The sequence below is a fragment of the Zosterops lateralis genome, assembly GCF_965231275.1.
Source record: "Zosterops lateralis genome assembly, chromosome: 2".
Taxonomy (NCBI): Eukaryota; Metazoa; Chordata; class Aves; order Passeriformes; family Zosteropidae; genus Zosterops; species Zosterops lateralis.
In genome coordinates this window covers 87,072,752-87,087,297 of record NC_139763.1, presented here as the reverse complement: position 1 = coordinate 87,087,297, position 14,546 = coordinate 87,072,752, and the positions used below count along the sequence as shown (strand labels likewise).

Genomic DNA, 14,546 nt, shown 5'->3' with positions numbered 1-14,546 from the left:
ATCCTGTTCTTGTAATTTCAGTCTGCAAGTTCATTCATTTTTTTCCTTAGATATTATAGTTTGCCTTTCTGTTGATGGGCATATTGAAGATAAAATGTTAAGAATCAGTCTTTGGTTACTACAGAAAACTTAGGTCACTCCCTGGACCAGTATTCAAGGAATCCAGTACTGAAATGTAAGAATGCTGTACAGAATTAAGCCCAGGTCTATCCATGTGCATTCATCAAATTTCTGATGTACCCTATTTCTTTTAGGCATAACCAATAATTTCTTCTTTAGTTATTTTTCATATCTTCTGCCTCATGCCTTCATTGCAATTTCTCCATTCTCTGGTTTTCCCATGGAGTTCTGCTGCACTATCTTCCCCTGTTTCAAAAAAAGGAAATGAGGTGAAAAAAGATGAGATTGGGTTTTTTTGACAGTTTGAACTGTTTTCCCATTTTCACCTTCTATATTTATTTCCTTCAAAGTTTGTTTCACTTCCTTGTTAGTTAAATAACTTGAGTTATGGGTCTGCATTGTGTCACCTTTGTCTTCTTGGTATTCTTTGCTAATCTCTGTGCATATCCCACTGCCGTATTTTGATGGAATTAGTAAAAATCCCTTTTAATGAATTTGTAAGCTACTCTGTGTGATGATAATCCTGTAAAGACTAGCTAGACTTTTATGAAATATGCATTCCTGGGGACCATGGGTTCGCAAGAGTCCTTGGAGTTTTTGTTCTTGAAAAAAGTAATTTTGCTAGCAGCATGCCAGAGGACTTTATTGTTCCCCTGCCCCCATTACCCCTTTTAAAAAAATGTACAGAACTGTCAATAAGTATGTTTGCAGATAGGCTTGCCTAATCCATGCTGCAAATGTTCTGAATAATACAGGCCAAAAAGTGCAGAGAAGGAGTGGCAGGAATGTACAGCTAGATTAGGTCTATGGTATTTCCTCTGTCAGCAAGATGGTCCCAGATTAAGTGCTCGTAAATTTTCAATAATTTAACATAATTATAGCTTACAGGAAGTGTTGAAACCTTCCCTTCCCTTTCCTACAGAAGGATCTGTTTTCTGCATTCTTACTCCCATCTGAAGTTTGTTATCCTACTGCAACTCTCTTCCACAGTCATGTGCCTTCCCAATTGTGGATAAACATCATGGTATTTCTTTTGTTTGGCATTTTCATATTTGAATTTTTGCCAGACTTTTGACAGTTTCATAACCAAGTGACCTTGAACAGTGACGTTTATATAACGTCTACTGACTTCTCTTGAAAATGGGCATCGTTGAGCACTGCTTTAGAAAGCGGAAGTTTCGCTATCCAGGCTATGTAACCTTTATTCTATTTTTCAAGGCTCAATTTCATATTTGAATGATTTACAGGAGGACATGGCAATGGTCAGTGTGTCACACAACAGCATTTGAGTGAGTTTTTTCCAAACCTGGTCTCTGTTGAAAGTGAATCACTACCCATTACAACACTGTGGGAATGTGGTAGAAGGGTAATGATTCCATGAAGAACTTAAACATGAAAAAGGCCTTTTATATCCTTGCAGACAGTTTTTTGTTTTCAGCTGGGCTTCTTTCACATGGACTTCTTACTTCCGAGTTGACTAGAAGAGTGAGATGTCTGGCACATCTGATTTGACTGATAAAACTTGTGAAATTCATGGTCGGGCAGGATATGATGTTAAATCAGTAAGGAAGTGATTTAAAGAAGTTCTGATAAAAATCAGATGAGATTTTTAACTGGTTGAGAAGACTGTCTCAAAGTGAAATTTGTATCTACTTTGTGAGAATATAGAAGAGCTACCATGTTCAAGGGAACTAGGTTTACTTCTGCTACATGTGTTCTGAAATAACCTTTTTTCCATTTGAGTATGAATTTTCTTTACAACTGTGAAGTATGGATTTTTGGTTTTAGAGGTGCTGCAATACCTTAGGGGGTTATATGAACATAGTTTGGTACGTTTTGCATTTCTTTTGGATGGATCTTGGCAAGTAGGACTCCTGAAAAATAGCTGCTTGAATTAGGGATGTGATTCAGAAAAGACCAACCTGCTCACTCTTGTTCTTTGTTCTGGAATGTGAAATGCTTCTGGGATTTTCTGCTGAATATAAAATACAGAAATGCGGGGGTTGGGGGGATTGGTGTCTTCATAGCCTCATAAATTGTATGTTTCCTTGGGATATTTGCAAATTAGATTGCAGTTTTATATGTATTTAACTGATAGTCTGTGAAAATGTACAGTTTATTTTATATACGCCTTTTTATGATATTTGCTCATTTTGTCAAATTGTCTGGCATTTAATTCCCGTAACGTAACCTCTATTCTCAAAATTATGATTTGTGGTTAAGCTAAAAAGCTGAATCTGCATCTCTTCCATTGAGAGATGCACCATTTCCTTTTGTTTCACTTAAACTTTGCAGGATTTCATTGCACTTTTGCTTAGGTCAGCACAGTTTAGAAAGGAAAAACAAACAAAATCTGAATCAGTGTAGAAGTGCTGGGCTCTTGGCTTTTATTGCTTTCTCAGGTCTCTGCAACACATGCCATTTCTTTGCATTGGGTAGAATGTAGGATAGAGTCCTAGAAAAGCTTGGGTTGGAAGGGACCTTCAAGTTCCATCTGGTTCCAAGCCCTTTGCTGGGGGCAGGGACACCTTCCACTAGATCAGGGATGGAGAGCAGTGGTGTCTTGCTGAGTCACTTTCTGGAGGAAAACTGTTGAACCTGTCTCTAATGAGTGAATGTAATTTTGTTAGATGTAGTTAAAGTGCATAGTACCCAATTCTTAATCTCTGCTTTGTGTTTCTGTCCTACAGGGAACACAGTGAGTAACCTGATTTTCATTCTACCTCCAATCTATGGTGCGATTCAGACCTATAAAGATGGCCTTGAAAAACGGTATTTAGCTGCATATTTGTGTCTTACAGGTATGTGTAAAACTTAATTTGCTCTTTCATTATAAAGAGGGCTCAGATACGCAATGGAAAATCTATCTAGATATTAATAAACCCAGTAGTTAAATCCAAATATGTGTGTGAAAAGTAGACCTCAGTTTGCTGAAATTGTTAATGTTTTCTGTAAACTTACACATGTTGGAGGAACATGAAATTAGAATTCACTAAATAATTCAATCAGATTTTAAAGTGATCCTTTTCCAGCTTTGGGTCCTGCTCAGTGCTGTGTATTTTACTTAGAAGCAGTTTCACACTGCATTAATTTTTTTTGTGACATTTGTATGGGAGAGTAATATAAGAAGTGGCCAAGATGTAGAGGGAACTGGAAAAGCATCCTTTCATGACTTTGAACTTGTTTCCAGTTCCTCTTTGGCATATATCACCCAGCCATCATGTCTGGGAACTTTTGCAAGAATGGAAGAACAACATGATTATCATGTTTAGATCAACTCGAGGGAAGTTTGTCCATTCTAAAATAACAAAATTCAGAACAGAAAAGAACCAACTTCCTTTTACATGTTAATTGTGGGACTAGACGTCTTGTTCCTTATGAGAAAAAGACGTTTGAAGACGGTTCAAATTTGGCAGTTGGGTCTTAAAACTAGATTTCATAGAATTTCTGTGTTTGCTATATCTCCTGTCTTTATGGAGATTTTCCCCAGTCTTTGGAGTGGCAAGGGATTGATAAATGTTACTTTTAAGATTGGCATGTTATGTATTTAGGCAGACGTTGTTGAAAAGCACATATCCATATGCTAAATGTATCCTTGATACCAGTTAGACTGTAACGTATACAGGGTACAAATTCACAAGTTTTCAGTTCTATCAGCTTTGTTCATCTGTGTGAAAGACAGGCAGCAACGATGCACTGCTTTGCATATTATCTGAGCACTTTCTAATTAGCCATTTGTAGACTTTCTGTGGTTTCAAGTAATTACTACCTTTTGTCTCAGTATGAAACAGAGAGAATTCTTAAAGGTCAGGGTTTACTTATAAAAAGATATGGTAAGAAATGGTGTGTAAATGTTGGCTGAAGCTGACTTTGGGTGTTCTTGAATGAAAATGTCTCATACTGCCATTCTTTTTAAACTATGAAAAGGAATCCCTTAAATTAAAACCCAGTTTGAAACTGTCTTCACCATGATATGTGGCTACCTCTGTCAGTGACAGTTTATGATGGACAGTGTGCTGCTATCTGACCAGGATGTCAGGCTGTCACACCAGATGGGCATTTCTCATATCCCATTTAATGTTTAAAATATTAAAACCAAAAAAAACCCAAAAAACCCAACTTGTCTTTGATCACAGTAAATACCTTGGACTTGACTTTTTCCTCTCTCCTGTGTTGCTGAAGGGGAACTCAGCCTGCATTTGGACAGCAGTGCTGGAAGACAGTTCTGAGTTCTATCTAGGCCCTGCTCATCTGTGACTAAGTTGGTTTTGATTCCTGTCTGAAATTATAAATGGCTTGATTTTTATCTCATATTTTGGAACCTAACATTAAAGGTCTATCTCAAAAGCATTTCTCTTCTGCTTTGTGTCTGCTTCAGTGTTTGTAACCCTATTTTACAGCAGTTGAAAGATGTTTAGAAATGTAGAAGACTTTATAGAGTCTCAGTGAAAAACAGGAACAAGAAGATTTGGAATCACAAACCACTTAACATTTGCTCTACTACAGAATAAAAGCAGTGAATGAGAACATAAAAAGAATTTTAAATATGGTTGAAATGTGTCAGCAACATTGGCATTCTCTCTGTGTATGTGACTGAACAAGAAGCATACTGAAGTGGAGATAGAATAAGTGTACAGAAAATTCTTTTTGTAAGAAAGTACCAGACAGAATTCTTTCCATTGCATGAATTTTATTTATTAACAGGTTTCACACTATTTATTTAATTTGTAACAAAAAAATGTAGACTTAATCTGTGAAAAGATAGTGAATTTAACACCAGCTTGTGAGTTCACTTGAGGCAGCATGCTTCATTAAAGATCATGCAGCAGAGCTTCTAACTGAGAGTTGTTTTGTCAAAGTAGAAATTCTTTAACAATTCTGCTGTGAAGATGGGGGTGGAAGGGAGGGTGCTTTAGTTAGGTTTTAACAATTTTGAATAGTTACTGAGATTTTACAAGATACTAAAAGACAGCTGTCAAAGCCAACGTTAAAATTAAATCTGTTAGCATTTGAGAACATAAGAGGTGTTGTTTCTAGACATTATTTTGATCCAAATCAGCTGTTTCTTTTGCATGCTTTCAGACATTTAGTTGATTGTCAGTTCCTTTGTGTTTTACCACGCCATTCAGTGCTTGACTTTTATACCCACAATTTCTTTGGTTGACATGTATTTCCTTTCTAAAGTAAATGCATTTTGAATTATGGAAGCGTTGCTTGTTTCACATATATAGTAAGATCTTGGCAGCACAACAAGAGGTATTTCTAAATAATTGTTCAAATAAATTTCTTGTTCATACTGGTGGCAAGACTGAGTTACACTTTTCTGCAAGGCTTTTGAAATACAGCACACTGTTCTCAGCCCTTTTTTCTGCTGCCTTTCAGCATATAGTGCATGCTCTCAATTAACTCGGTAGGAGCTGGATATGATTTTTAAGCTATAGAGAACCATTGAATCTACATATAAATGGTGAAGAATAATCTTAAGCCATTATTTCAGTATATTGCATCACCTGATGTAAGTGGAACAAATCATTGGACCATTACTACCTCAAGGAATTAGCAGTTGGTTTTGAGCAGTTCCTTATGATGCTAGGGTGTTGTATCAGGTTCTACACATGCCAGTTCCTCATGCATCCTGGGGAACTGTGATTCTGAAATGGTTCATATTCTAGAAAGGTCTTGATTTTTAAAAAATTGTGTGTGTGTATGCATATATATGAAAATATATATAAAGAAGTGTAACTTCTGGACCTTAGGAAATAAGAAAGCATCCAGTAAAGTAATGTTTGTTCACCTGAAATTTGGAAGGATTGTTCTGGTTTGTGTTTCTTTGGCCTGTTAAATAAGGCTCAGTCATTCACTTTAGCAGTGCTAAAGTGGAGGGGGAAAAAACAAAGGTGCAAAAGTTTTTCTGTATTAGGCATAGCCATAGGAACGCTTAAGCAACTTACTAAATTTAATTTCCAGTGAAACTCTGTGCCTGTGAAAACGGTTGTTAAAACCTCTTCAGTCAGAGTTAATTCCCTTCTTCTTACCTAACACCTGTAGAGAAGCTCCCAGGGCTGTGTCAGTGTTGGTAAATCAGCTGTGATTGGGAACATTCCTGAGTGCTGAAGCCAAGCTGTGTGGAACAGCCCATGTCTGTTCATCTTAACCTCCAAAACAAGGTGACCACATGCAGATTCCCTGCTGAGTGTGGGCCCCAGGTCCTGCCAGCTGCTGGGGGAAAGTGCTCCTTGGAACAGGCCAGATTCATACCACAGACTCTTCCAACAACTCACTGGTGCAGACACTTGTACTGCAGTGTCTGGGAATAGTACCTGCCAAGCTGGAGTTTAATTGTAGAGCTGAACCTCTGCAGTAACTAGTGTCTCTCATGTCTCTTATGCTGTGGCAAGAAGTCATTACAACACACAATAATCCATTTAAAATAGATAATTTAATTCTACTTTTTCATCTTGTTTCATTCTTTAACTTTTAATGATGCAGTGTGTTGTTGTTACCTTTAATTAAGTTCTATAATTGTGAAAAAATAAAATGGAATTCAGCTTCAAATTTAAACATATGTGTCTACCTGTGCAGTCAGTAAAGCCAGGAGAATCATTTGACTTGTTCTAAAATACGTGTTTGGCCAGCTGCATTACTCTTAAAAATTACATTCTCTAAGTGGAAGCTTTGATGCCTAGTTCATGTGTAGATACCTAAATAAAGGTGTTTGCATCTGTGAAATCCTAATAAGAAGCTTTTTCTGTAGAGGATTTAGGCTCATAATGAGAATTTTGAGTGTTGATGGATAGTTACATCAAACTGAATTACCACAGATTATGTGGTGCTTCTGATGCTTCCTAAAACTATTGAAAAAAATCCCTCTAGGTTTCAAATCCTGAAGGGCTTATAGGTTCGCATATAGAGTTGGATCTTTTGTATAATACTCGATTATTTCTAGCCATAGGTATTGCCCTTAACTTTTTTGACAGTACGTGTATGAAGTATAGTTTGTAGATACATTGTTTTTACATATCAGAACACCATTGGTTTATTCACTGGCAGTAACCACACAGGGTGTTTGCTGCAGTACAGAAAAAGACCCTGTTAGTCTACATGGAGCAGCAACACTGACTTTGCATTTCTGGTCTAGTGAAGTGTCATTTTGATCTCCTAATATTGTGACTTAATGTGTACTCTGTGCTTAGTCCATAACTTTTATATATATCCCCTGTTACTTGGGAGGTTCATGGATGTAAAAATGCCAAGTGACTGGTAGTATTTAGGAAAAGTGAGTTACAGTAGTTACAGAGGAAATGGTACTTACTGCTTCAGATGGTGTTAAAGCTTCCCAACCAATATGCAGCCTTTAGTGAGTTAAGCTCCTTTGCAAAAGGAAACACCTAAAATAAGAAAACTGTAACCCCTGCTTACAAGGTAAGGAGCAAATTTATTGTTCAGTGTGTCAGTAGCTATATGAGAGAGTGGCTTCTCTTGAAAACTTGTGTCGTTGCAGTCATCGTGATCACTCATATTTTGAAAAGTACAAATGTGGCAGAATGTCTCATTGCAGTTGGTTTTTGTGAAGTAAAAATTTCTTAGAAATGTCTCAAGTCTGGAACTATAAGATCTGTCCCTGTAAGCTTTTCTTCTTCCAGATATCTATTTTATATAGGTAGATACTGTAGCTAAAATATTGTTCTACAATGCATAGTAAAATTTCATAATTGGAGAAACTCCAGAGGTGATTATTACGCAGAAGCAAAAGGGGTTCTATTCATTTTAGCTGTAGAAATTTACTTTAATCATGGGATTAATTACTTCAAAAACTAATATCTGCAGCATTCTTGATTTTTTCAAAGACTGAAGAAGAAAAATTAGTCTGGAAATAATCACTTCTTACTGTGTAGGAGGAGGGGATGGAGTTCAGTTGCTGATTGTTGAGATTTATTAACTCAAATAACACTAACAGAAACAAACAAGAAAGCCCCTGCAACATATTTTGTTAATTTAAAATCTGTTGAAATTTCTTATGCAATGATTTTGCCCATACTTGAAAATGGCATTTGTTACAAATTGTAAGAGTTTGTATTCTGTGACAGCCAGGATAATGGATGTTACTGTTTTAATGATGATCTTAATGGGTTTTTTCCTCCAGAATGAGCAGTTGTTGTCATATATTCTGTATACATAGAAGAATGGCTATGAGAATTTCTCATTAGAATCTCAATGAAGGTGAAAGCAGTTGTTGCTTATCATTTGGAAAGATTTTTCAAAAGCAAACCAATGTAATCAGAGTTTACAGAAGTGCATGTGGTTGTTTATTTTCTGGTAGGAGCTGTGCTTAATTTTCCCAGAGAAATAATGACATTGAAGTGTTTGATAATACATTTTGAAATGTTGCTGTATTGCAGTTTTGCATTTCAGTAAAGCTACATGCTTAGGTATTTTATTTCATTGAGTAAGTGTAATAATCACAGTTCTGGTTAATAGCATCTAAGGAAGCATCTCTGGACATGTCTCTTGACTGTTTGGCAATCCTTTACAGAGTGCACAGAGATAGAATTCTTGTTTATGCATCAGTGAAACTTGACTGGTGTGTGTAGGCAAGGGGATACTCTAGCCACAAAATGTGGCAGCACTACTCAGTAATCAAGGCTTGAGTGGAAATTACTTGGCTTTCTCTGAAACTACAGTCTGAGGTAAAACATAATTTCTTGAAGGAAGACAAGACATTGCATTACTGTACTTGTTCTTACAAAACAAAACTGAGCCGGTGCCTAATAAGTGTTTTACTGATAATATTTCTAAGTAATGAATGATGCATTAAATACTGTACCAGATTCACTCTAAGTAGAGAAATCCAACTTCCAAGAAGCATTATTCACACCTTACTGAAAAAACTGTAAAGGCAAAAAGTAATAGAAGTAATTTCAGATGTAAATTCAAAATGTGTAAAGAAAGTATTTCAAATAAATAGAAATTATTTCTTAGAAGCTCATCTTTCTATAGAGAAGGCCTGGAAATTATGATCTCATTTCACAGGATGAATACATCCTATGTAGGATTGGTTTGTTTACCTTGGATTTCTAGTTCTGAGTTCTAGTAACGATTCACTTCTGCTTTTGAATCACAGAATAGTCTTGAGTTGGAAGGGAGCCACAAGAATCATCAAGTGTAGCTCTTAAATGAACAGCCCCTGTGGGTATCAAACCCCAGACCTTGGTGTTATTAGCACCATGTTTTATGGAGACAACAAAAAACTTTTGGTAAAATACATGTTTTAAAACAGACAGTAAACAGAAATATTGAGAGGCTTCCAAGAGTACTAGTTATTGAACAATGCTTTGCCTTATAAAAGGTTGGAACAGAGAAATTTTAATTTACTTTAAAAAAAATAAAAGGAAAAAGATAAATTGATATGTAATATTCCATTCATTCTGAGTTCCCTCTGCTCCTCTTCTCTTTGAGATTACACCTAGCTCATAGGATACAGTATTGAGAGGAGGTAAAGAGGACACTCGCACCCAAAGCCCCTAAATTCAGGGATTTCATTAGTGACTATATATTAAAGTAGAAAGCTGTGGAAAAATTGGAGTTCATCCCTGCAGTGAATGCTGGTACTCTAATTTCTTTTTCAGTGTTAAGCATGCATTTCATGCATTTAAGTTAATGTACTTCTTGAAATTTTTACCTGTGTACTATTATGCTGATGATAGTTTTGGTTTGTTTTCAGCTGTGGGATTGGGATCTTGGTGCTTCCACATGACCCTAAAGTATGAAATGCAGGTGAGTACTGATAAGTAGCTGTGAATCATTTTTTTGTGTTACTCACTGTACAGCCATATTGCCATTTCTTGGCTAGGTGAAACTTGTGTAAAATGAGTTAATCTGCCTTAAGTGTCATTGTACATGATTCCTGCTCTCAACAATGCAGTAATGGAGGTCTTGTTTCAATAGGTGTTTTCCACTGATTATATACAGAAATATATACTTGCATCTAAAATAAGAGCTATCATCAATTGCTTATGCTGGTAGAGGACACTTTATCCTTTAGGAAATCATGTTATCTTTTTACACAAGATGTTACTTTAAAATTCGCACAGCTTTGGCATAATACCAAGCAATATAAAGTAGAGTTACTGCTTTTTATTGTAACTTTTCTCATTTTTATGTTTCTATTTATCTAGACGTACCTGTAGCATTAGTACTGAAATCAGTATCTTCTGATTTGCAGGAATTGAGTCATCTTCTCTCTTATTTTCAAGTAGACAGCATTCTATAACAAGTCACAGGATATAGGGATTGTCCTGGTATTTCCTGTTTTCTAAAGGGACACAGGAATTCTTGACCTGTTGTCCTCTTTTAGGTCTGCAAAGATTAAGAAAATGCATCTTTGAATTGAAGTCAGGGTAAAGTGGGATTTTGTTCAGAATTAAGGAACCTACATTTAAAAATCTGTGCTGGAAGTCTTTGTTCCCTCCACAGTTAATGGAAATACAGTTAAATCCGTGGAGTAAAGAGAGGCAGTTGGCTGGGCTGAATCATTCTCCAGACTCTACTGGCAATCTTTGCTCAAAAAAAGATTAATTTGTCTAAACAGAGATGTTTGGTGTTATTTTAGACCCTGTGAGTGTTCTCTCAAGCCTCCAGCTTCCATCCCACAGAGCTGCAGGTTTCTTATACTCCCACCACATTTGCCAGTCTTGGATGGGTGTACTGGAGGTGACAGAGCATCTCAGGTGGCATTAGGCAACTCTGCTGAGCAGCTGAATTGAGTCCTGCATTTCTGCTGATCACAGTGGGACCTACATATTGCTGATTGTTTGATGTTTGCCTCCATAATGCTCTGGTTTGTATCTCTGGTGCATGATGGAGACTGTCAGCTTCCACAGAACATACTGTGGTCACCATGCAAGATTGTTTGTTTTTTTTCTTAGCATCAAAAAGGTGATTTGTAGAGCCATTTCACTGCTCCATCCCAAATTAGGGTGCCATATACCTGTATTAGGTGGTGAAACTGCCTTGAATTTCCACCTTTTTCATATTACTTCCCTCAGCTGCTTGTTCCTATCATGGTCAGTTTTTCAAATCCTCTTTCTCACTATAATGCAGAGGCGAACAAGGGCACCCTGAAATTGTGATCATTAAAATGATCCAGACTTTAGACCTTTTGTGAAGGGTGAGATTGTGGTTTTTTGCTTTTGTTTCATTTCAGGTGGAGTGTTTTTTGGTTGGGGTTATTTTTCAGTTGTTGTTGGAGGTTTTGTGTGTGTGTAGAGGCTTTATTTTGATCCAAGTCACTTTGCTGCTGCTTGCCCAATAGTTCTGGTGTTGCATCAGAACAACTGGGGGGGCCTATGAACTGTGGTAAATAAAGGGGGGCAGAAGTAGATGAGAAGGAACCAGGAATGTCTTGCATCATCTTGTCAACTGATGTAAAAGGCTTCGTGTGAGGCAGAGAAAGTACATTTGTTTTGGCAGCCAAGTGAAATCCACAAGTAGTCCATAATTATTCCAATTGTTTGCTTACTGATCACCATGGAGGAAACAGTTCAACCAGTAAATAAACTTTTCTCATTCACTTCTCTTGTTCCTGTTAAAAATCAGCATAGCTATTTCAAGGAGACTTTTTTTTAACATTTGTTTTGCAGTTTTAATACCGTAAATGATGGATTCAATTTGCTTAATTAAGAAAAACATGAAAGCGTCTGTTCTTGAAAGCAGTTGTTTAGAATACTTAAGAGGAGATGACCCGTTTTTCTGTTATTTTTATGGGAATCTGCTTGATTGGATTCTTGAAGAATGCACAAAATGCTTATTTAGCCAGTGAAATTAGCTCCCTGAGTTCCCTTCTTTCCATGGTTCTTCACTGTCCAGGCATGCCTTTGACAGTACTCCTAGAAGCATTAATCCCTTTCGATACCCAAGTCATTGTCTTCTGCATACAAATTCTAGTTAAGATCTTTTGAGGGGCTCTTTTTTGCTACTGTAATGTCCCTGAGATGCTGCCAGCATATGACCTTAAGAGTGTAGTCATCTGTCCAAATTTGAAAAATCTTCCTGTATTGTATTTCTTGTTCTTCCCCCGCCTTTTTATGAGGCGTTAAATGACTCACACTCTTTAACAGCCACATGAATTAATCCTGTAGCTAATTCCTATCAGACTTGGAAAACCACATCTCTGAATTTGTAAAATACTATTACTATATAGCTCAATTCAGCTATTGCTTCTATTTTGTTCCCTCCTAGGCATCACAGCAAAGATAAACTAGTTGATGGCAAGGTGCCACCAAACATGCCTGTTGGCTTCAGCTGCTGCCCGTGTTCCTGATACTGTCTTCGTGCTGCCTTTTGTAGTCCCTGACCCTGTAATGCACAAGTCCTGGGATTTAAACCTTGCTCTGCAAGGTTGATTGTGTGCTGGCTCAGCACCTGGACCTGGCTCCCTGTAAGACCAGTCTGATCTCAGCACTGCAGAGAACCAGTGGCAGTGTGAGGGAAGAAGCAACATCTGCCCTATCAGTGGCAGCTGGGCAGCAGAGCTGTTTAGCACTCCTGTGAAACAGTTTCTGAGCTTTATATGAGCAAAATCAAAACAAGCTAACACTTCACACTCAAGATAATATATCTCTCTCCTTCCATAAAGAATTAGATTCCCTTTTTTTCCATACAAAAGGAAATTTCAAAGCTAAAATGAAGTTTTTGACTGTGCAGTTAGAAAATTATCCCAAACCAATCAGAATCAGGCTGGCTTTATAAAAGGATTTGTGTAAGCTGCTTACTGCTCTTAACAAGCCTCATTGTTTAGAATAACATGGTTATGAACTGGTTAAGTATCCTGTAGCATTAGTAGGAAAGCAATTTCTTTACAGGCACAGCCATCAAGAACTTTGAGTGATGATAGAAAAAGGTCAAAATCTTTTTTGCATCTAGTTCTTGTTTTTCTTAGAAGTCAAGTTCTAAAAGTTCTAAAAGCCCTTACTATTAATGTTTGCTTAACATATTAGAGATCAGGGGCTGTGGATCTTCATTGATCCATTTGTATCCTTTTTCATTTCCATGATTTTTGGTCCTTCTTAAGAGGAGGTAAGTTAAACTGCATATTTATAAGCAGAAATTCATGAAAGTTCTTTGATGAGAATTTTTACAAGAAAATGATGCTATTATTCTTTTTCCTGCTAATGTTAAATGGCAATTTTGAGTGCACCTGCTATTGAGAAATCAGCTCTCTTGTGATTACAGCTTTAATTCCATTCTATTAAGGTGGCAAGTTCCTGGAGAAGTAACTGTTTTAGCTCTAACACACCAGTCATCTCCCAAAGTATAAAAATGATTTAAGACAAAAAAAAATTATATGCAGCCATAATTTCTGGGGGAAAACCCAAAAAAACAACACAGAAGAACCCCACATCAAACAAACAAAAAACCCTGTCTCTGAATTAAAACAATGTAAGCAATTTCTAAAATTGGGAACTAAATTTGCAAGCATATTGCTGATCCTAATAGGCTAAAATTGTATTTTATGCTATGGGAAAATCAGGTTTCAATTTCTCTGTCAATTAAGAAGATACTACTGACTGTAAGACCATAAGTGAGATGGTCTTCTTCAGCCTGGCTTTACAGAGCTAATTCCTACAAATACTTTAAGAGATATGAGCAGCAAAAATGTCAAGATTCTTTGAAGGTGTGGGCGTTTATGAAGCATATATTCAAAAGATTCAGAGTAATAATCTTTTTAATGCAGCAGCTTCAGTAGGTGATCAGGGTTTGACAGTGCTATGTGTTAGAGTACAGTCAAGAAGATGGATATATCCAAATGACTTAAAAGCTCCTGTTTACTTAAGACTTACCTCTCCTTAATTAACTTAGACAACCTTGTGAGTTAAAAGTAGCTTTCATGTTTTGATGTCTTTGCTTTTTATAGCTGTTGGATGAACTGCCAATGATATACAGTTGTTGTGTGTTTGTCTACTGCCTGTAAGTATTTGTTAATTTTTTTTCCTTGAATATTTATGAAATGTTAACTTTTGAAATGTGGAGTCTCTGAATCCAAATTTAGCATATATAGAGAGAAAGCTTCTATTGCCTTCAGTGAGACCTGTTTTTGTACAGCATTATGATATTAAAGTACCAGGCTGGCTTTAGTCCTAGTTTTTGCTAATTTAGATATATTTTACTAGTGGTTTTTAAAGTAAGAAAAAAAGCCCCACTCATTAAAGACTTAGTGTAGTATACAATCAGAGCTCAGTGCTACTTGTACAAAAACAATAGACATAATAAAATCAACTTCAGTAACGCCTACAAAATTAGCAACATTATAACTTATTGGAGCTGGATTTCTATGATGTAGTCTGGCTCAAAATGCAAATTTCAGGTTTCTGGCTAAACCTACTTTTCACTCATCTGGAAAATTAAAGGCACCAGATTTTATGAGGAGT

General features: G+C 36.6%; 1 protein-coding gene across 1 annotated transcript in view; it reads left to right on the top strand.

Moving 5' to 3' along the window:
- The window catches only part of ACER3 (alkaline ceramidase 3), a 55,954-nt gene that overhangs the window by 16,382 nt on the left and 25,026 nt on the right, over positions 1–14,546 (top strand). Inside the window, exons 2-4 of the mRNA XM_083854704.1 lie at positions 2,811–2,921; positions 9,842–9,894; positions 14,033–14,085. Of these exons, the coding sequence (XP_083710830.1) occupies positions 2,811–2,921; positions 9,842–9,894; positions 14,033–14,085 (217 nt within the window). The remainder of the gene's footprint in view (positions 1–2,810; positions 2,922–9,841; positions 9,895–14,032; positions 14,086–14,546) is intronic.